The following is a 24,174-nucleotide window of genomic DNA, read 5'->3' as shown; positions in this document are numbered from 1 at the left end:
GACTCTCGACACTCAGTTCGTCGTGTTTTATGGCTCGGATGCCTACGCTTATGCAAATAAGTACAGACCTCACTTTCAGGCCAGTAGCGCACGTGTGTGTAATTTCTGCGTCCGCCGCTATTACATTCGCCTCGGCACGCATTGTCTACGGATTGAAAAATATTTTTATAAATACGATTTTAAATGTTTAATTTCTTAATCATCAGCAAATGAAATGTTTGTAAATAAATTTGTAAAGCATTTTTTCCTCCATTAGTTTGTAAAGTAAATACTTAATTAATGAGATAATTACGTAGATTTTAAATAATGTTTAGTTTGTTTTTTGTCTTGGTAATCATAAACTAAATATTATAAATTGTATTGTAAAATATTATTTTAATTTAATCTATTTTAAAATATGTTTGCTCTTGAAATTATAAATAGGGCTAGGACAACAGCATATTCTTTTCATTGTTTTGACCCTCAAGTATGTATCCGTTGATATCTTATATGCTTTTATATAGTTATGTGTTTCTCGGTTGATTAACTGTCTAACTGTGTCGGATATATACTCGAGAGTTAAAACAATGAAAAGAATATGCTGTTGTCATATCCCTAATAATGAAGTACATGCCTAGTAATGGCATCATAAAATAATTGTTTTAGTTTATAGAATTGTAAAATACGAGTTGCATTCAATAAGTTTCCAGACTTTTTCATACAAACATGTAAAATTCTAGGCTTTTAAAAATTCAGTATATTATTACTATACATCTTAGGAAATGACTGACCAAGTTTTATGATTTCAGGTTCAAATGAACAGTACAGCGGGAATTGGAATACGCCTTTCTAAAGTCTGATTGTCACAATTGGTGAATTTCAAAAATGAAGTCTAAACGTGAGGACACTTTAGAAGAACAATATGCAATAATATTCTGCTTTAAACTTGGAAAACATTCCACAAAAACGTATGAAATGCTTCAGGCGGCTTTTGGACAATCTTGCTTGAATGGCAATCAGATTTTGAGTGGCATAAGAGATTCAAGGAAGGCAGGGATTCTGTAAGGGATGATGAGAGGTGTGCGAAAAGTAATGAAGTCAGAATACCAAAGTTAATTGGCTAAATAAAGAATTTCGTGGATAAGGACCGTTGTATGTCGTCAGAGATAATAAGTGCACAGTTTGATGTCAGTGTGGAACTGTACACACAATTATTTGTAAGGAATTGAAGATGCGGAAAATTTTTGCGAAGATTTGTGCAAATATACAAGTCCACAAGTCCATCCTCGTCATAGACTATTTGATAAAGATAGGCATTAATACAGTTCCTCACCCTCCCTATAGTCCAGACCTTGCTCCCTGTGACTTTTAGTTATTCTCTAAGATGGAGGAAAACCTGAGAGGCTATCGTTATGAGAGAATTGAGGAGATGAAAGAGGCTGTGACGAAAGTCATTGGCACACTCACACAAAAGGACTTCCATGAGACCTTCCAGAAGTTAGAACGGTACAAGTTCATTGCAGCCAGAGGAGATTACTTCAAAGGGGACTAGAGTTTCATGTGTGTATTATCAATAAAACTGTCTATACGAAGAAAAAAGGCTGGAAACTTTTTGAAGACACCGCGTACATTTTAGTTCATTTTATCAATAACTCGTTACATTTCCCATTGTTTGTCACAATTGCATGGGATAGAATTTTGGAAAGAAATCTAGTAAATAAAACAAGTCATTTTTTAATAAATAGATTGCAATTCTATGGTATATGAGGATCGATGACACATTCAAACTTTCCAATGTATTCAATTAAACGTTGAAATGTTGAAATGTTGAAATAATGAAAATCTTAAAGATAAAAGAATTACGTGTATTGTTTTTTTTTATAACATTAGAAAATGTACACACAGAACAAGATCACCACGATTTCATAATATAAGCAAACACAAATCAAAATTGTTTAGTTATGGTGTGCAGATACTAATTTGTAAAAAGTGCATACTCGTGTCTCCTAGAGATCATTTTAAGCAATGCAGAGATTGAAATCCGGAGTTTTCTTAGTTTCATTTCGTCTGAGCTCCAATCCCTCGTCCCCCCTCGCCAATTTTTACGAGAAACACCCGTCTGGCTGAAACTACTGCCAATAATTTTCCCCACTCTTTATCTGTGCCTAAATCCAAACGTAGATTCCATGAGCAAAGCTTCTTTCTTAAAATTGCACGCTAGTGGAACTCTCTGCCGCTTGCCTGTTTCCCACCTGACTACAATTTGGACGTCTTCAAGTCCAACATAAACAAACACCTGACAAACTGCCGCCTTAAGTAAGACACTCTATCAAAACCCCCACTACTAATGATTACTACAATACTATCTCATTGATTACTGTACACGCAATAACCCTTATCCCTGAGTGGCCTTCGGGCCTTGATAAGTGGTGACCCCCATGTAAAAAAAAAATTGTACAAGGTGCACGTATATAATATTTAATCCTGTATAAAATGAAGAAAACTAGATTATTCATGTGATCATTTGTACTTAAATAATAAATCTATGATCAAATATACGTTTGGTATATTTAAAGAAAAGGGATGGATAATTAGATATTAGCAAAACTTTAAATGCTTGCCCATTTATCTCCTTTGACCTCCACCTTTCAAAAATGACTCGAATCAAATAAGAAACTAATGTCTCATAAATTTGAATGTACATTTAGACATTTACAATAAGTGTATTTTTTTCAAATTTGGAGTTTCAATTCATCCTGCGGTGAACAAGTCTTACCTGATTAAAATAAATGACTATTTATTTTTACAGTTAGTGTATATTGAACAAAAACTAGTTTTAGTTTTGTTTTTTTTAATTTGAGACGCAACCACTTAATAACTGAGTTGAGTAAGAGCATTTATTATGTGAAAAATCCCGGGCTATTCTCGATTGTCTTGCTGATACCATTTATTTGGACGATGAGGCAACCCAGAACAAATAAAAATGGCTTCGTTGACGGATTTGAGATTGATCATAATAAGATTTGTGAAGATAGTTTTGATTAAGATAGAATAGTAATAAAGTGGTTTTGGCTAAACTTGGGAAACAGTTCTTGGCCCGAGGGTCAATCTCCAAGGTCAACGTGAGAAGCCTTTGGAAAGTTATTTAATTAATATGCATGAGTAATTTTACGAAATTGGCCAATCCGGGTGAATTCTATTCTGATAATTCAGAGGCTGATTGGCTGAATGGGACTTCAAACCTCGTCCGCTCTTCCTCGCTCCTTGACTATAAAAAGGCAGGCACGAGCAAAGTTTGGCAGAGTCTGAACTAGCTCCCAGCTGCAAACACACCCTCCCCACGCCAGCCACTTACCCCCACTCTCATTGACCACCAGCCGACGGGAATATAAAACAAAAGAAAGAGAGAGAGAATGAAAGAGAATCGTTCGTCGGAAATAAATGTTTCCTTTTATTTTAAATAACTGTTACATTTTTGTAAATATTGCGTTCTGGGATTTAATTTCACTGCATAACACTAAAACATTTGACAATGTAATTCTTGTAAAAACTAGAACTGACGATTGGAGTTTTTATTTATTGTCTACGTGGTTTATAACGTAAGTATCAAGCTGAACCGTCCACTTGAATTATTTTTTTACAAGATGCAGCAAGCGGAAAGGGTCACTTACCCTAGCCACGAGAACAGGTTGTAGCCTGCAGATCTAAAAGAAACACCATGTAGCGCACACCTATTTCCCTAGAGACTTTGTATTGTTTTCCTTCCTTTTTTTTTTCTACTTTGCGGACTACTTGTAAAAAAGGACTAACCGGAACCGGGCATCAAACCCTATTATCACACAGGCGATCAGGACCAAACTGCTGAACTTTCTTGGGTGTTCCGAAATCGGAACCACCTAGAACTGCACTTAAGTACCGGTGAGCATTCCTTGAAGTCTTCTTCGGGATACATTTGAGTACCGCTTGATCAGAATTCGACCCCAGCGACTCGTTGGGCTACATTTTGGACTTTTGCGGCCGGGATGTGACCATAACATCTTTATCAGTTACAAATTCCATTTATAACCATTTTAGTTTCTGTCTGTTTTCTGTCCAATGTACAATTTGTAAAGAAACTAATGGATCAATTTTGAGGCATTTAGAATCCAAACATTCTCACAGACATTTGTAAATCATAAGAATAACAAACATGGCTTTTTGCCGATTAACATCCGATGAACCTAGCATTCTTCGAAGTGAAAGAATTCGGATTATGTCAGTAATAGTTTTAATAACGTTTAAAAAGTAAATAAAATTAATATTACAATTGGTTCTGTGAGACGAAGATCCAATTAGATAGAATAGTTTACTTACCTTTTGTAATGGGAGATCACTCCAGACATCGATTAGAAAGCTCCGAAAGAGGTCCGGACAATATGTACGGGTACAGGTCGCTGGACCCCAGCTCTCGTACGGTCCTTCTCCTAAGAAAGATGGCAAAACAGCGAATCCACTCCCACTCTTCACAAAATACACCTTAAACCATTGGTCATCTACAGCATATTCATATATAGAGAGATAAAGAGAGATGAGTCAGCGATGCAGAATAAGCATACAAGAATCAATCAGATTGACTGAAAACGTAAGATTAGAAACTACCAGTTTCTGATTGTGCCTCTATCCTATCTCTCTCTCGCGCGCGCCCACTGTATGTGTGTATGTGTGTGCGAAATAAAAATGTTTACACGCCAGTTCCAGTTAGATCGCTGATTAAAAAATTCAAAAATGCTTCTCCTTAAGGAAGTATTTCAAAATAAACAAGCTAATTTATATATATATATATATATATATATATATAAATTAGCTTGTTTAAATTCAATATATATATATATATATATATATATATATATATATATATATATATATATATATATATATATATATATAAATTAGCTTGTTTATTTTCAAGTGCTTCCTTACGGGGAAGTATCCTTCAATTTATATATATATATATATATAACTACTTAATTTACTCACATAAAATTAATATACGAAAATATAAATTTATGCGTAAACTTTAAGTATTTACTTCAAAAGTGCTCAATACGTATGTAGAGCTAGTTAATAAGTTCCGCGTTTCATCCACTCTAGGACTCTTCAGGTTTATGCGCATAAGCCTGAAGAGTCCTAAAGGGGATGAAAAGCGAAATATTCAGTGCAGCTTAATCGCCATATATATTTTATAACTTACTATATATATATATATATATATATATATATATATATATATATGACAATAATGTGGTAGCTATATATATATATATATATATATATATATATATATATATATATATATATATATATATATATATATAAGAAAAGAAACAACGCACTGAAGATGGGGGATACCTCTGAAATATATTTGTGATAAATTTCAAACAAATAAAATATTTGTTTATTTTCCTAATATTACGTTGTATTTGGCTTTAAAGCGCACTTGATGCGTATTTTATTTTATACATTTATACGTTTAACAGGTTTCGATTCTAGATGAGAATAACAGTCTGCAAAACAATGAATATCCAAATTATGAAGCATCATCTAAAAATGTATTGTTTTGCAGTTCTTACTCTCAGGCAACGGAGGATAACCATGCTAGTTATTAATAAATTCTAAATTGATGGGTGTAGGCATAAAATGACTTCAAAATGTCAGAAACGATATCTTACCTTCATCAGTTATGTAATATGTCTGCATTGTTCCTGGTAATGACGCTGAAACTGTAATGATGTCTTTCATGGAATGGAAAATTTGACAGAATTCATTATTATCGAATCGCCAGACATGGCAGAATCGTTCGGTCGCACACCATCGACTGCACATGTATTTATCTGCTACTTTCATCTTGTTAAATACAGGAGTAAAGCCAGTTTTAATGATTACATTAAATCCTCCTGACAATTGTTTGTATTGTCTTCTATAACAGTCGGCATTCGTATAGCAGTAACATTGTAGTAGAATATAAAAGGCGTTTAAGATGAGTAAATTTTTCAAAATCTTCATCATTGTCCAACCTGCAAAGAAAACACAATAATTAAATAATTGGATGATTAGTTATTTAGATTAGTTACATGTTTCTTTAATAGAAGGAGGTCACTCACAAGCTCTGGCATCCTTTTTCTGCACGGATTATCTCCCTTGGCGAAACCTATGGAATCTATTACACGACAGATGATCAATTGGTAAAACTGATCAAATCTACATAAACAAACTTGTAAAAAAACTATTATTAACATCTAGAGAATCTGCCGACAGCGATGTCTGGCAAAGTTCGTATAAGAAAACGAATCGAGAAAATCCGATCTGCGTGATTAATTGATTAGGTGAGTGAGTGAGTGAGTGATTGGTTGATTCAGGTGCATTCTATCGACTGATAAATTTTGAATTAAGCCTTTTAAAGTAATGCTATTGGCATTGATTTCGCATTCTATGTCTTATAGTATTAGTTAATGTTTCCTCGTAGGCGCATTCATCAGTCAATTTTTGTATTTATTTTGAACCAAAGATTTACGGATTTTTTTTTGGGGGGGAGGGGTTACATTAGTCTTTCTGGTCATAATAGTCTTGCATGTTGATGGCTGCCTACTAATTTGTGACAACAAACGTTTGTTATAATCTACGTCAACTAGACACTTGCTGACGATAACTAATCGATTTTAGTTTCTCCTTTATCCAAACAAAACTTTCTCAATACAGACGTAATTAAATCCAATCGCAATTCTATGTGTTCTTAACATTCTTTAACGTTAATTTTGTAATTATCAATTTTGGCCATTAATTAAAATTGATTAGACATATATATTTTAAATAAAATCAGTTGTTTTTCGATTGCAAATGTTGGTATAATTAAATTGCATTCTACGATAAATAAGTTTTCATATGACTAATTAAGAAGTTACTCGAGTTTTTTTCCCCCAATTTGAAATATTCAATAGAACATATAAGAATGTTTCAGAATTTGTTTCTTTAGGTCATCAGAAATGATAACAGTAATTTCTATTTAAAAAATTAAATTACTGACGTAAGCCTATAATTTTATATAAATGATAACAGTAATTTCTATTTAAAAAATTAAATTACTGACGTAAGCCTATAATTTTATATAAATGATAACAGTAATTTCTATTTAAAAAATTAAATTACTGATGTAAGCCTATAATTTTATATAAATAATTTAGTGCTATATCTAGCGAGTATGACCACTGATGAAGCATATTATTTCCGGTGTATCTTGTCGAACTCGGGAATCTTTCTGTGTGGGAATCTTTAATCCATAAATATCGGGATGTTATGTTATTTGAATTTTCGAAGTATACCTCATAGTAAATACATAATAATAATAATAATAATAATAATAATAATAATAATAATAATAATAATAATAATAAAGTTAGTACTGGTAAATGTAATAACAATCATTTAATAATAACAAACATAAGTGGCGACTTACATTTCAAAAATAATTTAAAAGCTTCTGTGAATCTACTTTACTGCGGTTCTGCTACTTCCATATGCCTCCACGAGTAGTTGTATATATTCGTAACATTTTAGTTCTTTCGGAAGATGAGGTATATCTAGAAAACTCAAAGAGCATAACACCACGATACCAGCCTGGGTTCGACACATTATTTTGGTAAATAAATAATTTATAATTAAGATTTATTGGAATCTTTGGATATTGTCATTATTCTTTTTTGCCCTTTTGCCTACAAGACTGCATTGTCCTAGCCTTCAAACACAACGCCTTGCAAAATATTGCATTTTCTTACAAAAATATTTTCTCTTAAAACATATTTCATCTTCATATATATTAAAATAACTGCAGAAATTCCCCTCTGAATCAAAGTATTGTAAGTTTACAACAACAGATGCCACATACGAACTCAATGCAGGTAGGCTAATAGCCACTATCTTATATAACTTTCTAACACCTTTGCAGACACATTCAATTGTGATAATAAAATACTACATTACATCCTAGAAGCAATAGCATAACAATCGAAACATCATTAATGAAATGAGTACCTGTATTCTCCTCTAAATATTTAGTCCTACCACAACCGGGAGGAAGTCTACACGTTTCACAGATCCTACATTTACACTGACCATAAATGGCTCATACATACACAGACATACGATTAACTTCTTGTAATAGAATAAAAAAAATAATAAACTCTCCCTCGGGAAAGTCCGCTGCCTCTGATTGGTTGCCGGTTAATTTTTTTATTCCAGAATTAGATCATTCTAAACGAACACTTCAGAACATTGCAATATGGCGTCGCTACGGCAAATATTGATTTGCATGGCAACAATTTCAGTTAATAGACAATTAATTTCAAACATATAACAACAGCGAACAAATGTTCCACCCCTTTTACGTAACTAGTGACTGTTTAGCTTCTCTACTAATACTAAAACATCAACAAACATACGTGTAGCATCTAGTAGTAAATGTATAGTTTACATTCTTCTTTCTTTCTTTATGTCTGTCAAAACATACAACCTATCGCAATAAATTCATAAATTTTACTGTTTTTTATTTTTTATTGGCAACTGTCTTTTTCTCTCTATGTGTGCTTTATTTTTCGTTTGTTTTTTTAACTTATAAAAGCTTTGTTTCTTTGAATTAGGGGACACACATATATATATTTGTTTAGTTTATGTATGAAAGGTTAGCTTGGCATTTTTACGACGTAACCCAGCGTCGTTTAACCCTTAAAATAAATGATAATCTACTGTTTTGCCTAATACTTTTAAACAACCTTTCAAAGGGTATTTTTACGCCCTAATCCAGCGTAGTATAAACACCCGTACCTCTCCTTGTTAAGAACGGCTTTCGGAATAAACACCCTAACCTCCCCATGTTAACCACGGCTTTCGAGGTTGGGGGTGTTTATTGCGAAAGCTGTTCTTAACATCGAGAAGTTGGGGCGTTTATACTACTCTAGGTTGAAAAAATACCCTCTTTCCTTCTTTTTTTTTTCTTCCTCCAATTTTGGTCCATGTGCTCGTACGCGTTTCTTTTTTCTCACTCGGTATAATCCGGCAGTTTTCGTCGTTCGCCGGGCGTTGTCGAGCGAGACTTATAGGAAAACGAGATTTAAACTGCAGAAGTACTCTAATTAATTTATTAGGATAAAACTTTCTTTTCTCATTCTGATCACCTAAAAGCGGAGAACAATGTTTGCACAAATATATATGCCGCAGTTAGGTGAATAATGTTCTCTTATTTTTATATATTCATGCTTTTCCATTTTGGAAATTTATTATATTCTTTTGGGACATATGCATTTACTGAAGTGCACTTAAATAATCATGTGATTATTTAGAAACCCATTACAAACCTGAGGAGAAGGATAGTGTTTTGCAACTATTGGATATTTCACCTAACAAATTAACATATGCTGTAAAATACAGATGTTGTCAAATAAACATATCCTTCTCTACATGGCGCAATAGTACTAAAAAATAAATACAAACATAATAATAGCTCAAAAACAGAAATTTAACTATTAAAATTTAACCTTAAAATTATCCTAATGTTTCATAAATGCTGGCAACTTATTTTTAATAATTGAGCATGTTAACAGTAAAAAAAATATATGTACATAACGTTTTTTACCACTCGATAATCGCACAAACATAAAATTTAATCAACTTCTACACATGATGAAATTCTTCTAAAATAAAACATATACCGCTTCTTTGAAGACTTGATAATCGCTCAAAATTATTAAAATTAAATACTGGGACACTTAAAATTTTGCTACGGTGAGTTCTAACAAAAGGACTCAGAATTATTGGCATTTTTAACACACATTGTTAACTCTTTCCTTGCGCACACGGAACTAACATAAAATGTAATCAAACACATATTGCTCTTTCCTTGCTCAGACGGAACACTTTCAAAATGTAAACACAGCATTGGTTTGGGACTGTAAATACGCACAAAATACCGACACGCCACTACCCTCCACCCCAAAACGGTCCTAAAAGATTTTTTTACGAGTACCAATATTTAATTTTCGGTTTTTGGGCGATTATCAAGACTTTAATGATGCTATATTTGTTTTGTTTTGTTTTTGTTTTGTTTTTTGTTTGTTTTTTGTCATTTTTTATTCCTGTTTAATTTATATTCTTGACCGATTACCTAGGTTTCAAAGCTTTGATGTATCATGTCGACACTTTCTTTTTAGAACTGATTAAACGCATTCAAATAAGTTAAAACAAAAATATTATGCAGGTAGGTTTCAATGTACATTTTATTGGCTATGGAAACATTTATTCATTATATATTTGTTTTCTTACCACTTTTATTTTCTGTGGAGTATTTTATTATTTAGAAAATGTGCTAGAGCTACTTTTAGAAAAAAAATATGCCTGCAGTATATCAAGAAGAAAAACGATCGATGACTTGAAAGATACTGTTATCGGTAGAAGGCAAGTATCTACTTCCGTTTTCGCTTAATCTAAAGAGTTATTAAATGCTTTCTTTATAATCAACAGCCAGTACCTGCAGGTTATCGCCCCAAACCAACACTAATCACCAGTAACCAACAGTGCTGATGATCACAGACAGTGGCTTTCACTAACTGCCATGGGAAAACAAGGGTCAACAGTGGAAACCAGATTATTTCATTTGGGCCACGGGCGCTAGTGCCCGCCATTTTCCAGCGACGTCAGTGGCCACCAACAACAACCGTAGTTTAATTTGTTTTCGAGGGGGGGGGGTCCTTTAACGATTCTGTTCTGGATCTGTCGGGCTCTTACCGGGCAACGCCGGTTAACAGGTCCTGCTATTTAAAAATAAATTCCGTTACAAAAACACTAACTTAATACAAGATAGAAGTTCAACCAACAGATAGTTAGAGTCCTCAAGAAAGAATGCGCTCTGTTTTAGATTTAATGTACACCTGTTAGATATTAATCGGACAACGGCGGGTAACCTGGTTTAATTAGATTTTGGAAAATGTGTATTTGCAGCTTGGAATGTTTAGTCAGGAATTTAACTCAGAAATACAATAGACAAAGTCAATTTAGGAATTTTAAAGTAGATTGAAATTTGGTTATGTTAAGTAAACAAGGTTTTAGCTTACGTGAACGACGAGTGATTTGGTTTGCTTTGCTGGCGTGATAGCAGAGATCAAACTAATGATTTAGAGAGAAACACGCTAGTGAACAGGTGTGTGGACGACCCTGTTGGAAGCAGAATAGGGAACGAGTGAAAATGCATGCGCAGCTGCCATTGCTCAGAGGCAACATCCATACCATAGTTTTATCCGGCATAAGTCCTGTACAAACAGAAAAAATATATAGAAACTAGAAATAATTATAAGAAAGAAGTAACAACCGCTAACAGTGAGTATACTGACATCACCAGGAAACGCATTGAAGCGCAGAAATTAGGAACTCATGATTTCTGGAAAATCTACAATAGTGTAATAATGGGCAATCGACAATACCCCCAATATCCAACAATCATGACGTTGTTTGCACAGCAACTGAGAAAGCTAACATGCTTGCCCGTCAGTTTGCCTCAAACTCTACCTTGGACCTAGCAAGCCATTCCCTCCCTGATTTTCCGCTGCGGATAGAAACCACGCTAGATGATCTGAAGATCACGCCTTCCGAAGTACATGATATTATAAAAAACTAGACCCCTCAAAAACATGTGGACCTGATCTCATCCCGGCTATGCTATTAAAAACATTCTCCACTGAGGTTGCTCCTGATCTCTCTAAACTCTTTAACAAATGCCTTAACGAATTTGCTTTCCTGGCTGCTGGAAAACTGCTTCTGTGGTACCAATTTACAAAAACTCCGGCGAAAAAAACTGGCCCATTAAATAATCGCCCAATTAGTCTCCTCCCACTTTTTGCCAAAATATTTGAGTCCTTAATTAATCAAGCTCTAGTCCACCACCTTACAGTTGCTAAATTTCTGTCAGACCACCAATATGGATTTAGGCAAGCCTATTCTACTGCAGATATTCTAACTGTAATCTATGAACGTTTATACCAAGCACTGGATAAGGCAGGGGAGTGGAGGAAGTATCCCTAGATATATCTAAGGCTTTTGACAGGGTATGGCACGATGGTCTTCTCATGATAATAAAATCCTATGTTATTACTGGACGAATGCTTAGCATAATTAGATCCTTCTTAAATGATAGAAGAATCTAGGTTGTCCTCAATGAGTGTACGTCCAAAAAAAAATTGATATAGAGATCGATCCTTGGACTTTTATTATTTCTGATATTCATAAATGACTTACCTGATAAAATTGTCTCTGAGATGGGTACATTTGCCGACGACACCGTCTACGTGGCACTCATTCCTTAAACGAGTTCAAATATCAATTTTCATGAGTATTATCGTAGTCTAAATTTGAATTTGTATCTCTTTTTCTTTTTTTTATTGAAAAAATCGTCATCCAATTACCACGAATGACATTAGGCCTCATACTCAATACACCTATATCTCATAAGTAAAATCTTTGAAAGAGTGCGATCGATTCTTCGATTTTTATTTGTTATTGAACAGCATACAAACGGTGGTCAGCTTCGGATCCATTAGCGATAATAGTCTATAACAGTAATAGAATATCGATCATCTCTTTGTTTTCGAATTTATGTGGCAACAAAAATTCGAAAATAGTCCGTTTGTCTTCATATTAAACCGCATCGGCGAAAGTTACCCAGTTTGGGGAGGGGGGGATTCTTTCCATTTCCGCCATCTCTTTTAAGCCCACTTTTCAATCGTTTCCTACTCAACAGTTGACAGAATATATTTCTAAGGAAATAGCCTGGCCTTCTCTGTTTCCTCCTCAACACACGAACAAATAATAAAAGAAAAAAAAAACAATAAATATACTGTTTTTCACCCACTCCCCACAGAAACAAATTAAAAAAATAATTCAAAAAGTAAATTACATTCTTGCAACTTTTTTGGAAAAAATACTTTTAAAAAATACTTGAAAAAAGAAATAATTCCTTGAACCATCTTTTTTAAAACTTCTTTTATATTTTGTTTGAAAACAAAAAAAACATTGCATACTTAAAAAAAAAAATGTGTTACAATATTTACAACAAAACCTTTTCTGTGAATTCTCTTTAAAAAGAAAACATTTTGAAAAAAATACTTGAAAACAATATATAAAATAAATACATAATTTGCTTTGAAAAAAATCTTCTGCCCCCCCCCGCCAGCATAAAAATATGTTTGTTATTAAATTTAAAAAAAAAAAAACTTATTAATAAAACAAAATTACGGGAAGTTGTTGTCTTCTTTTTATTTCTACGATTTCTATTTATGTATTTTACTATTTTTCTGTCTCGTATTGTTGTTAACATTTTTTTTTCGGCAACGCTCAGAATAATCCGGAGGTTGACGTCAGTTCCGGGCAAACTCGAGCGGACGCTGAGATACCTCTGATTCTTAATATGCATTAGTACCGATACTTATATAAAATCATAGCCTTATGTAAGTAATTTAATTTTATATATATATATATATATATATATATATATATATATATATATATATATATATATATATATATAATAATTATTATTATCATTTCTGATGACCTAAATTAAAAAAAAAAACATAAATCGTTTACTTTTTTATTAAGGTGTGAAGAACTTCTTTCCAAATTAATTTCAGACGGCGGAGTAAATCTAAGTTGATTTTCTACCTCTCTATTTGCTTTTCCGCTTTGCCTCCTCTGGAGACTAGGGAATGGCACTCTATACTTTTTGCATAATAGCCTGGAATTATATATATATATATATATATATATATATATATATATATATATATATATATATATATATATATATATATATATATATATGTATTGATCTTTATTATAGAGTTGAACGCTTAACTTTTGTCTTTCTACCCCACAAATATTATCTCGATAAGAAAGTATTCCGTGAGTAAACTTCTTATTTTAGATTTTCATTCCCCCATACAAGAATCATCACGTCTTTTCAGTCAGATCCAATGACTTGCTTTTATGGATATTTTAAATGAATTTATTCACCTTTTTATTAGCCAGCTGTTCAACATGTGACCAACATATTCTCTATAACCCCAATTCACAGCGAAGTTGGTAACTCGCCAGCTAGTGTTCTCCCAATCCCATAAAAGACATCCATCACAATTGCATGCAAGGCGTTTCATATTGTCCAAAGGCGTATAAATTATTCGTTCAAAAATATATGAAAAGTTTGTAATCTCTTTTTCTCATTAAACCGATCTGTCTGTTCTGAAATAGTTTGTGAATCTTAAATAAAATACACGCAAACAGAGCACCTACGTATCTCTCGTAATATTTTCATGTTTATTTATGTCAACTGTCGATATTTCGAACAGAAAAAAACACAGATAAGGAAACCGTTTCTCGTATTTCCCTGAAGAAAACACTGGTCACTTTAAGGCATTATTAATTTGAAAATGCCTCTCTAAATCTAATTTAACCTCTACAAACTAACCCAATAATATTAACTAACCACGCGGGGTCGCAGAAATACCTGGATTAGTACCCAGGCGCGGAGCAAACCCTCTCAGTGGTGACGGACCCAGTAGATCTTTCCAGATCATCCGTCTAGGAGAATGAAAACTCTGAAACCAAACCAAAGAGGAGGGAGGCCTCTTCAGTCTTGGATGACAACCTTCCTAGAGCTGGTGACTCAATCAAATTACCGGTCTGCAAACCTAAAATGCTTAAGGAGTAGATAGGTCCTGCCTATCGCCCGGCTTCCATACTCCTTCTTTGCCTATTAATCAGGCGCAGAGATACTATCACAGTGATTCGACAGAAACACCCAGTGGTAGATCTTGTTTCTTGTCTAGGGCAATGAACGCCGTTTCCCCACTCCCGACACACCCCACCCCTAAAGCTGGGTACTTGAGAATGCTTGAGTACCACATATGCCTGAGCAACTACATTGGGTTGACCTTCCTCCGATGGGTTGAGGGTACCGGATTGACAGTTACTGGCTGCTGTTTCCGACTGGTAGTACAGGGGCCCTAACTCTTTGGTAGCGCTTAGAGCGGCTGCTCCATCAACAGTTGAATAATATCGGGATGTTTGCAGTGCCATGGCGCGCATGGAAAGGGACCCTACACTCATCCCCGGTGGGCTTTCCTGAGGCCACAGTCCTAGTTGATGGAGGGTCAGCTGATGGTCTACTTGTGATGCATGTGTGATATTCTGCATAACCTCCTGTTCGGCTTCCCCTAACCCAACTGAAACTCGTTAAAAAAAACATGATGACAGTACAATCTAAAAATAAGCTTAAACCAGGCTTAGGGTCAAACAAATCCAACTTGCCTCCTCCCTTGAGGCTTGCATTCACAAATATCCGTGGGCTTAGAACTAATTTAGCTGATGTTGAAGCATTTCTCCTAACAAATACCCCGGATATCTTAGCACTAAGTGAGACTAACCTACACTCCTCCATCCCCTCTAACTACTTTAACATGCCTGGATATCTCCCACTCTGCCGTAAGGACTCTGACAGACATATGCACGGACTTGGAGTTTACATTCGTAATACCCTTCCCTTGACTAGAGAAACAAACCTAGAAACGGATGATCAAGCCTTTATGTGCTTTAGACTAATCATGCAACACAACATTAGCTACTTTTACTTTCTCTACCGCTCTCCCTCGACCCAAGACTGCACCATAATAAACAAAGTATCTGACAGCATAGACACAGCACTCTCCTTCGACACTAGCGCCCAAGTACATGCATTTGGCGACTTTAATGTCCATCACAAAAACTGGCTTGGATTCTCTACTTACACAGATGCAGCAGGCAGCGCAACTCATAGCTTCTCTGTATCTCACTCCCTAGCGCAAATTGTTACTTTTCCAACCCGCTTCCCTGATCAGGAAGAACAACACGCATCACTTCTAGATCTGTTTTTGACCACAGTTCCTGATGATTGTGTAACGAAAGCCGACAGCCCACTTGGGAACGCTGATCATGCGGTGATAATGGTTGAAATCGCCCTAAACTCTAGACCCAAAACTGAAGAGCCAGTGCTCAAAACAATGAGATATTATAAAAAGGCTGACTGGGAAGCTATCAGAGATCTTATCAGAGACGCCCCATGGGGAAATATTTTTTCTCTTCCTGCTGAACAGTGTGCAACCGAGACCACTGAATGGTTCAAAACTGCAATCGAAGCGCATGTTCCCATGCGGAAATTCTATAGCAAGCCCCACTCTCCCCAATGGTTTACTTCGACTTGCGCAACTGCCATTTCTCAAAGGCAGCGTGCATTCCGCAGGTTTAATCGACATAAGTCCAGTTCAAACAGACAGAAGTACATAGAAGCTAGAAGTAACGTTAAGAAAGAAATAGCGACAGCTAAGAGGGAATTTACGGAAACCACGAAAAAACGCATCGAAGAACAAAAACTAGGAACTCGTGACTTCTGGAAAATCTACAACAGTGTAGTAAATAATGGGCAATCAACAATTCCCCCACTAACCAACAATCACGAGGTTCTTTGCTCAGCAACCGAGAAGGCTAACATGCTTGCCAGTCGGTTTGCCTCAAACTCCACACTGGACCCTCTAAACCACCCCCTACCTCAATTTCCTATGCGGACAGACGCCACGCTAGACGACCTGAAAATCACCCCTGCTCAGGTGCATGCTATCATAAAAAACCTTGACACTTCCAAAGCATGTGGACCCGACTTCATCCCAGCTGTGCTATTAAAAAAGTGCTCAGCCGAAGTAGCTCCAGTTCTCTCCAAACTCTACCACAAATGCCTTAATGAATCTTGCTTTCCGAGCTGTTGGAAAACTGCTTCTGTAGTACCAGTATTCAAGAATTCTGGCGAAAGAACTGACCCATTAAATTATCGCCCTATTAGCCTCCTCCCACTTTTTGCCAAAATATTTGAGACCTTAATTAACCATGCTCTAGTCCAACACCTTACAGATGCTAAACTTCTGACCGACCGTCAATATGGATTTAGACAAGCCCGTTCCACAGCAGACATCCTCACTGTAATCTCTGAACGCATATACCATTCATAGGACAAAGCGGGAGAGGGAAGAGCGGTAGCTCTAGATATATCTAAGGCTTTTGACAGGGTATGGCATGAGGGTCTCCGCAGGAAGATTAGATCTTACGGTATCACTGGTAGAATACTTAACGTAATTAAATCCTTCTTAGATAAGAGAAAAATCCAGGTTGTCCTCGACGGTCGTACATCTAAACAATATAATATAAATGCGGGAGTGCCCCAAGGATCTATCCTGGGACCTCTGCTGTTCCTGATATTCATAAATGACCTCCCCGACAAGATTGCCTCTGAGATGGGGATATATGCTGATGACACCACACTCTATAGCAGGCACGACAGGAAAACAAACGAACATATATCTAAAGTAATGGCAGAAACACTAGAGGATGACCTCCAATCAGTAGTGGAATGGGGACAAAAATGGATGGTAACGTTCAATGCCACCAAGACAAAACTGGTTTCATTCAATAATTACAAGAAACCTTCTCTACCATCTATAGCAATGGCCAACGACTCTTTATCTGAGAGTACGTCTCTCAAGCTCCTTGGCCTAACGTTCACTGGAAACATGAGTTGGAACAGTTACATCGAGGGCATTGCCAGGGCCGCTGCAAGGAAGGTGGGCTCTCTCTACCGTGCTAGAAAACTTTTAACACCCGAAAGTATCCTGTACCTCTATAAGGCCACTATTCGCCCATGTATGGAGTATTGCTGTCATATTTGGGCCGGTGCATCGGCTACTAGTCTCTCGCTCCTTGACAGGGTTCAAAAGAGAGTCGCAAATCTGATAGGCCCTAAACTGGCATCAAAACTTCAGCCTCTGTCCCATCGTCGAAACGTTGCATCCCTCTGCCTGTTCTACAAGTACTATAATGGTGAATGCTCTGAAGAACTGCAAGCACTTGTGCCCCCACGACGTGAACACCCTCGACAGACCCGACAAGCTGCAAAATCCCACCCCCACACTGTAGAGATCCCTAGATGTAAAAGATCCTTCTACTCCAGTAGTTTCTTCCCCAGAACTGCTAGACTTTGGAATTCCATTCCGGGTCACTGCTTCCCCAACTGTACTGACATGCATAAGTTCAAGTGCAACGTGAACCAACATCTCGCTGCCCTAATCCCTACATAGTACCCCAGTAGATGTTTCCCCTGATAGTAGCCCCCTACACCAAAGTGGCAATGTGCCTTGTTTGGGGTGAAAATGTAATAAAAAAAAAATTTAAAAAAATTATACAGAAAGATTAAAAAAAAATTTTTAAATATCCGTCCCAGGATGGAAAACCTTAATTGAGAACAGTTTTGCACCTATTTGTCTCCTTACAAAGATTAAAATGAAGACATAATGAAACAAAACCGTATGGTTAGAATCCTGCACATGATTTTGATTCTCGAAAATGTCTAAAATTAATTACATTAAAATTCAGTTAGTGTTACATGATAAGGGCTGTCCCCTTTTCATGTAAGTATAAAAATAGAGAGATTAGTTAAAATGAAAATGAAATAGCAATAGACGAAATTCGAACCTCGTAATGTAGGTTTAAAAATAGATTACGTGTGAGAATTAAAAAAAAGGAATGTAAAACAAACGATTGTTTAGAATAGAGATAAAATATTTCAAGAAAAGAATGTGCACTGTCAAGTTTGTTATGAAATTTTAATTGAAAGAATGCATCTATAAGATAATGTTTTTAACATATTGGAAAAATAGGTTACTGGGTATAGGTTAAAATTCCTTTTGTAGAAAAAGGAAAAGTTTTGGACACGCATGTCCAGAACACGTGACAGAAGGCACATGTTTTAACATGTGTATGATGTCACGGAAAATAGAAAGTTCTAGGGAGAGAGAAAAAAATTTAGAGTAAAAGAAGACAGAAACTGGGAGAAACTCAGAGAGTCTGGAGTTTGGAATTCGAACGTCTAGAAGCGAGACGATCACTTTTAAACTTAATATGTGAAGCTTTGAATTCTTGATGATGAAAATCACGGCCGGTCGTGTGAAGAAACAAAACCATCATATGTTTTTGTAAAACGTCGTCTTGTCTTATGATTCTACAAAAAGGTAAATTGAATTGTTATTATATGTCTGTGTTATAAAATGTCGTGACATACACATCTCATGTCTGCACAATGTCTGAACAGTGAACACTATCTCATCATTCTAAGAGCTTTCTTCTACACATCTAAGGAATGAACATTTAATATATAAGGATCATAACACGAACAATCTCTCTGAGTCTTTCAACATTCCTCTTAAACACTCTCTCTAAGATACAACAAGCCATATAATAAGACTCTCTCTCAAGACAAACACTCTAATAAGACTCTTTCTAAGCATCTCTCTCTAAGACTCTCTCTTTTAATGAAACCCCTATATGAAACATTAGTCTTCAATGACTAAGGATCAAATTTAATGCAATTTGAAATATTTTAATTTTCAAATGGGATATTGTCTCTAAAAGACCTTTTAAATACTCCAAAGTAACTGAAATTTAGGGAATATAGTTTGTTGTTCCTAGTTTCAGTAAAGGCCATTTTGGACAACGATAGCGTTTTGTGGTTGACCAAGAATTCACCGACATTTAATATAAATTGGGTATAAAAATGATTGTTTTAGCCAAATAAAAAAATGAAAGATATATATGGAAAATTTATAGCAGAGCATTTTATACAAGAAATCAGAATATAAAAATTATTTTCATGTTAGTAAATATTCATAGTACAAAGACGTGTTTAGTAAAAAAGAAAAGAGTTCAGTAATAATCACAAGGCTTAAGAATGTCTATGTCAAAATATTTATAGTGTGAATTTACGTCTTAACCTTGTCCTTAATGTGTATATAGTGTGTTTACCTTGTTCTTGTAAGTGCTGTATAGCTGTGAATAGTAGTTCGTTTCTGTTCGCTTGACTCATTAGTATGTAAGCATGTGTGCGCACAATGAAAGATGCTAATATGTAAGTCATTGCCCTTTTGCGATTTGCCTCCTCAGCCGGAGGAGGGGTGATGAAGAGCTTACGTTCTTGTGTCTTTCAAATGCGACTGGTGAAAGCTGGCGAAAACTGATTTTTTTATGACGAGATTTTATGGGAATTTTTAAGTTCGCACTGACTAGTTTCGCATGAACGTGTTACTTCTTGGGGTTCAGAACGATTTTGATTTGGTTGAAAAGATGTTTAGTTAGCACCTTCATGTTAAAACTTACTAGCTTTAGGAAGTTACGAAGAAAGCGCATCGAAACGAATTAGAGAAAGAAAGAGGGTAACTAGTTTGAGCCACTTTGGTTTTAGTGTTCGTCAGAATCGCATCGCAATTCCGCTATAGGGTTTTCACTTATGTTTTACCTTCTTTGCCGAAACTAAATTATTAGGTTGGTGCAAAAATAATGTCGTTTTTGTATATAGTTGAACGTCAAAATTCATTATTTTTGCACCAACCTAATAAACTGAATATATATAACCACTAATTACCCTTACAAAAAGCACTATATTCCAAAATTCATAATGATCAGTTAATTAGTTTAGGAGTGAAGCATGTGTATGCAAATATATAAATGTATATACATATCTAACGTTTAATCAATAGAAATAATGGTGCTAGTGCAGAGAGTGATCCGCGCTATTTTTTTAAATCGTATTTCCAAGTTTAATTAAAGTTTTATGATATATTTTTTTTTATTAATTGTAAGGTTACAGTATAGAATAGGCACAAAACATCCTCCCCTCCCCATGTTAAGAATGGCTTTTAAAATAATAATGCTATTATTTACGTCCGGATCGCTCTCTGCACTAGTAACGAAATAATACGAGTAGTATGGAGCCTATCTAAAGATACATACTATGCACGGTTTATAGATAGTATTAGTTTTAACAGTTTTGAACAGTGTCAATGGCACAAAAGAGTATGCTTCCTTAAACTTAGAAAACGTTGTTCATTTAAAAAAAACTCGCTCTTTTCGAGCAACAACTATCTGGATATGCGAAAGGGGCTGGTAAACATTTGATCCACGGATATAGTGGATAAAATACTCAGTAAAATTAAATTGTGAGTTACAATCTTTCGGAGGTTGAAGTTTCAATCCTCGGTGAGAGTGACGCTCGAAATACAAATGCGAAGTGCTTAGAACTTTTACACAGTCATGGTTGATAGAACGAGGCTGATTAATCAAATATAAATAAAAAATTGTTTTGATTCAGAAATGATAACAATAATTTCTAGATGAAAAAAATTAAATCATTGACATAAGTCTATGATTTTATATAAATGCTTTAGTTATTTATCCAGCGAGTGTAAGCACTAGCACTGATGAAGCATATTATTTCTGTAATTTTTGATGGCGGTGTACATTAGTATTATATGAAACGTATTAAAATGTGCAAGTTCATATTAAAATTGAATAACAAAATATCGTGGGGCTGCTCCCCAGGGGACTCTAGCATTGTCGTTTTAATTTCTAATACGCACAATTTTTTGTTAAACATCTATCTTAAATAACCGGATTCTGACACACTTCCACCATTATTACGAATAATTGCGGCACGGTCTCACCGTCTACGTAGCACTCATTCCTTAAACGAGTTCAAATATCAATTTTCATGAGTATTATCGTAGTCTAAATTTGAATTTGTATCTCTTTTTCTTTTTTTTATTGAAAAAATCGTCATCCAATTACCACGAATGACATTAGGCCTCATACTCAATACACCTATATCTCATAAGTAAAATCTTTGAAAGAGTGCGATCGATTCTTCGATTTTTATTTGTTATTGAACAGCATACAAACGGTGGTCAGCTTCGGATCCATTAGCGATAATAGTCTATAACAGTAATAGAATATCGATCATCTCTTTGTTTTCGAATTTATGTGGCAACAAAAATTCGAAAATAGTCCGTTTGTCTTCATATTAAACCGCATCGGCGAAAGTTACCCAGTTTGGGGAGGGGGGGATTCTTTCCATTTCCGCCATCTCTTTTAAGCCCACTTTTCCATCGTTTCCTACTCAACAGTTGACAGAATATATTTCTAAGGAAATAGCCTGGCCTTCTCTGTTTCCTCCTCAACACATGAACAAATAATAAAAGAAAAAAAAAACAAGAAATATACAGTTGTTTACCCACTCCCCACAGAAACAAATTTAAAAAAATAATTAAAAAAGTAAATTACATTCTTGCAACTTTTTTGGAAAAAATACTTTTAAAAAATACTTGAAAAAAGAAATAATTCCTTGAACCATCTTTTTTAAAACTTCTTTTATATTTTGTTTGAAAACAAAAAAAAACATTGCATACTTAAAAGAAAAATGTGTTACAATAGTTACAACAAAACCTTTTCTGTGAATTCTCTTTAAAAAGAAAACATTTTGAAAAAAAATACTTGAAAACAATATATAAAACATATACATAATTTGCTTTGAAAAAAATCTTCTGTCCCCCCCCCGCCAGCATAAAAATATGTTTGTTATTAAATTTAAAAAAAAAAAAAAAAACTTATTAATAAAACAAAATTACGGGAAGTTGTTGTCTTCTTTTTATTTCTACGATTTCCATTTATTTATTTTGCTATTTTTCTGTTTCGTATTGTTGTTAACATTTTTTTTCGGCAACGCTCGGCATAATCCGGAGGTTGACGTCAGTTCCGAGCAAACTCGAGCGGACGCTGACATACATCTGATTCAGTAATTTAATTTTATATATATATATATATAATAATTAGTATTATCATTTCTGATGAGCTAAATTTAAAAAAACATAAATCGTTTACTTTTTTATTAAGGTGTGAAGAACTTCTTTCCAAATTAATTTCAGACGGCGGAGTAAATCTAAATTGATTTTCTACCTCTCTATTTGCTTTTCCGCTTTGCCTCCTCTGGAGACTAGGGAATGGCACTCTATACTTTTTGCATAATAATCTGGAATATTATTTAACTTTCGTCTTTCTACCCCACAAATATTATCTCGATAAGAAAGTATTCCGTGAGTAAACTTCTTTTTTAGATTTTCTTAAATAAAATATTCAGTTTTATACAAATTTAAACTTAAAGGCTCCCACGTTTTGTGACGCATGAGGCAATCAAAGTGTGCCATCGTTTTCGAGGCAAGATTCACAGCGTTCCTTCAAGTTCTTCTCATTGCAATCAAATCTCACCAATTGTCTGTTTCTAGTACATAATTGGTCTTCCTCTTTTTTCCACTGAAGGTCCCTTGGGGCACTTAGTTAGCACTTCTCACTGAAGCCAATCTTAAGGTATGTCTGAGCCAGCCTAGACGATATGACCTGCTGGTTACGGCGATCTCTGACTTCTTAGTTGCTAATTCGATCTCTCCATTTGGTCCCTAGTATCCATTTACGGTTTATATGGGTTGGATCAAAATTGAACGGACACACTTGGTAAAGGCACAAAATACTTAACTGTAACAGCGTGCAGAAATTCCAAGCTAATGTTGAAAAAAAATCTTACTTCACAACGCCTCGCTTAGTATATTCCCTATAAGTCCTAATGGTACTAGTCCTTTATGTTTCAGTGACAATGTGTTTTGTTTAAGTTTAATAAAAGAAAAAGAAAAAGCATGCGTCATATTATATTGATTTAGGCAAAATATGAAGAATTGGTAATAAATGCGCTACCATTCATTCCATGCATATAAATAACTTTAGCGTAACTTACCTTTTTGGGTTCTTGGGGGACAGGTGATTCCTGATAACCGTTTCAGAGAACTGCTCCTCTACTGTCCTGTGATCTTTCAGAGAGAGAAAGACAGAAAGATAAAGAGACGGGGTTGCGTGATTTATCTCTGGCTAATATCAAACGGTTGATTTTAGTAACGTAACAATCTTATATTATGTATTTGATCTTTCCTTTTTTTATATTTATCCGATCTTGTCTGTTGGTCTACATGCGTCGTCTACAAAAAGTATAATTACTTTAATGAAATCAGTCCACAGACTGGTGTTGTAAATTGATGATTTCGACCGAAAGTTGTTTTGTCTCAAGTATAAATAATAAACATCGTAAATGCAACATTTTAAATCACCTGTGGTGAGGTTCACATGTAAATCACAAATAAATATTACTCGAAACATTATGTACATGAATAAATTATT

The 24,174-nt window shown here is 34.9% G+C and overlaps 1 protein-coding gene across 1 annotated transcript in view; it reads right to left on the bottom strand.

The window, feature by feature from the left end:
- The window catches only part of LOC145241448 (uncharacterized), a 33,978-nt gene extending 9,932 nt beyond the window's left edge, over positions 1–24,046 (bottom strand). The window contains exons 1-3 of the mRNA XM_080104414.1: positions 23,738–24,046; positions 5,688–6,032; positions 4,333–4,511 (exon numbers count right to left, since the gene is read on the bottom strand). Of these exons, the coding sequence (XP_079960540.1) occupies positions 4,333–4,511; positions 5,688–6,024 (516 nt within the window). The 5' untranslated portion in view covers positions 6,025–6,032; positions 23,738–24,046. The remainder of the gene's footprint in view (positions 1–4,332; positions 4,512–5,687; positions 6,033–23,737) is intronic.
- Between the last annotated feature and the right edge of the window lie 128 nt (positions 24,047–24,174).

This window comes from Euprymna scolopes, chromosome 2, assembly GCF_053919585.1.
Source record: "Euprymna scolopes isolate OS-2025 chromosome 2, ASM5391958v1, whole genome shotgun sequence".
Classification (NCBI taxonomy): Eukaryota; Metazoa; Mollusca; class Cephalopoda; order Sepiida; family Sepiolidae; genus Euprymna; species Euprymna scolopes.
Note: the sequence above shows the minus strand (reverse complement) of the source record. Positions and strands in the feature narration are given on the sequence as shown.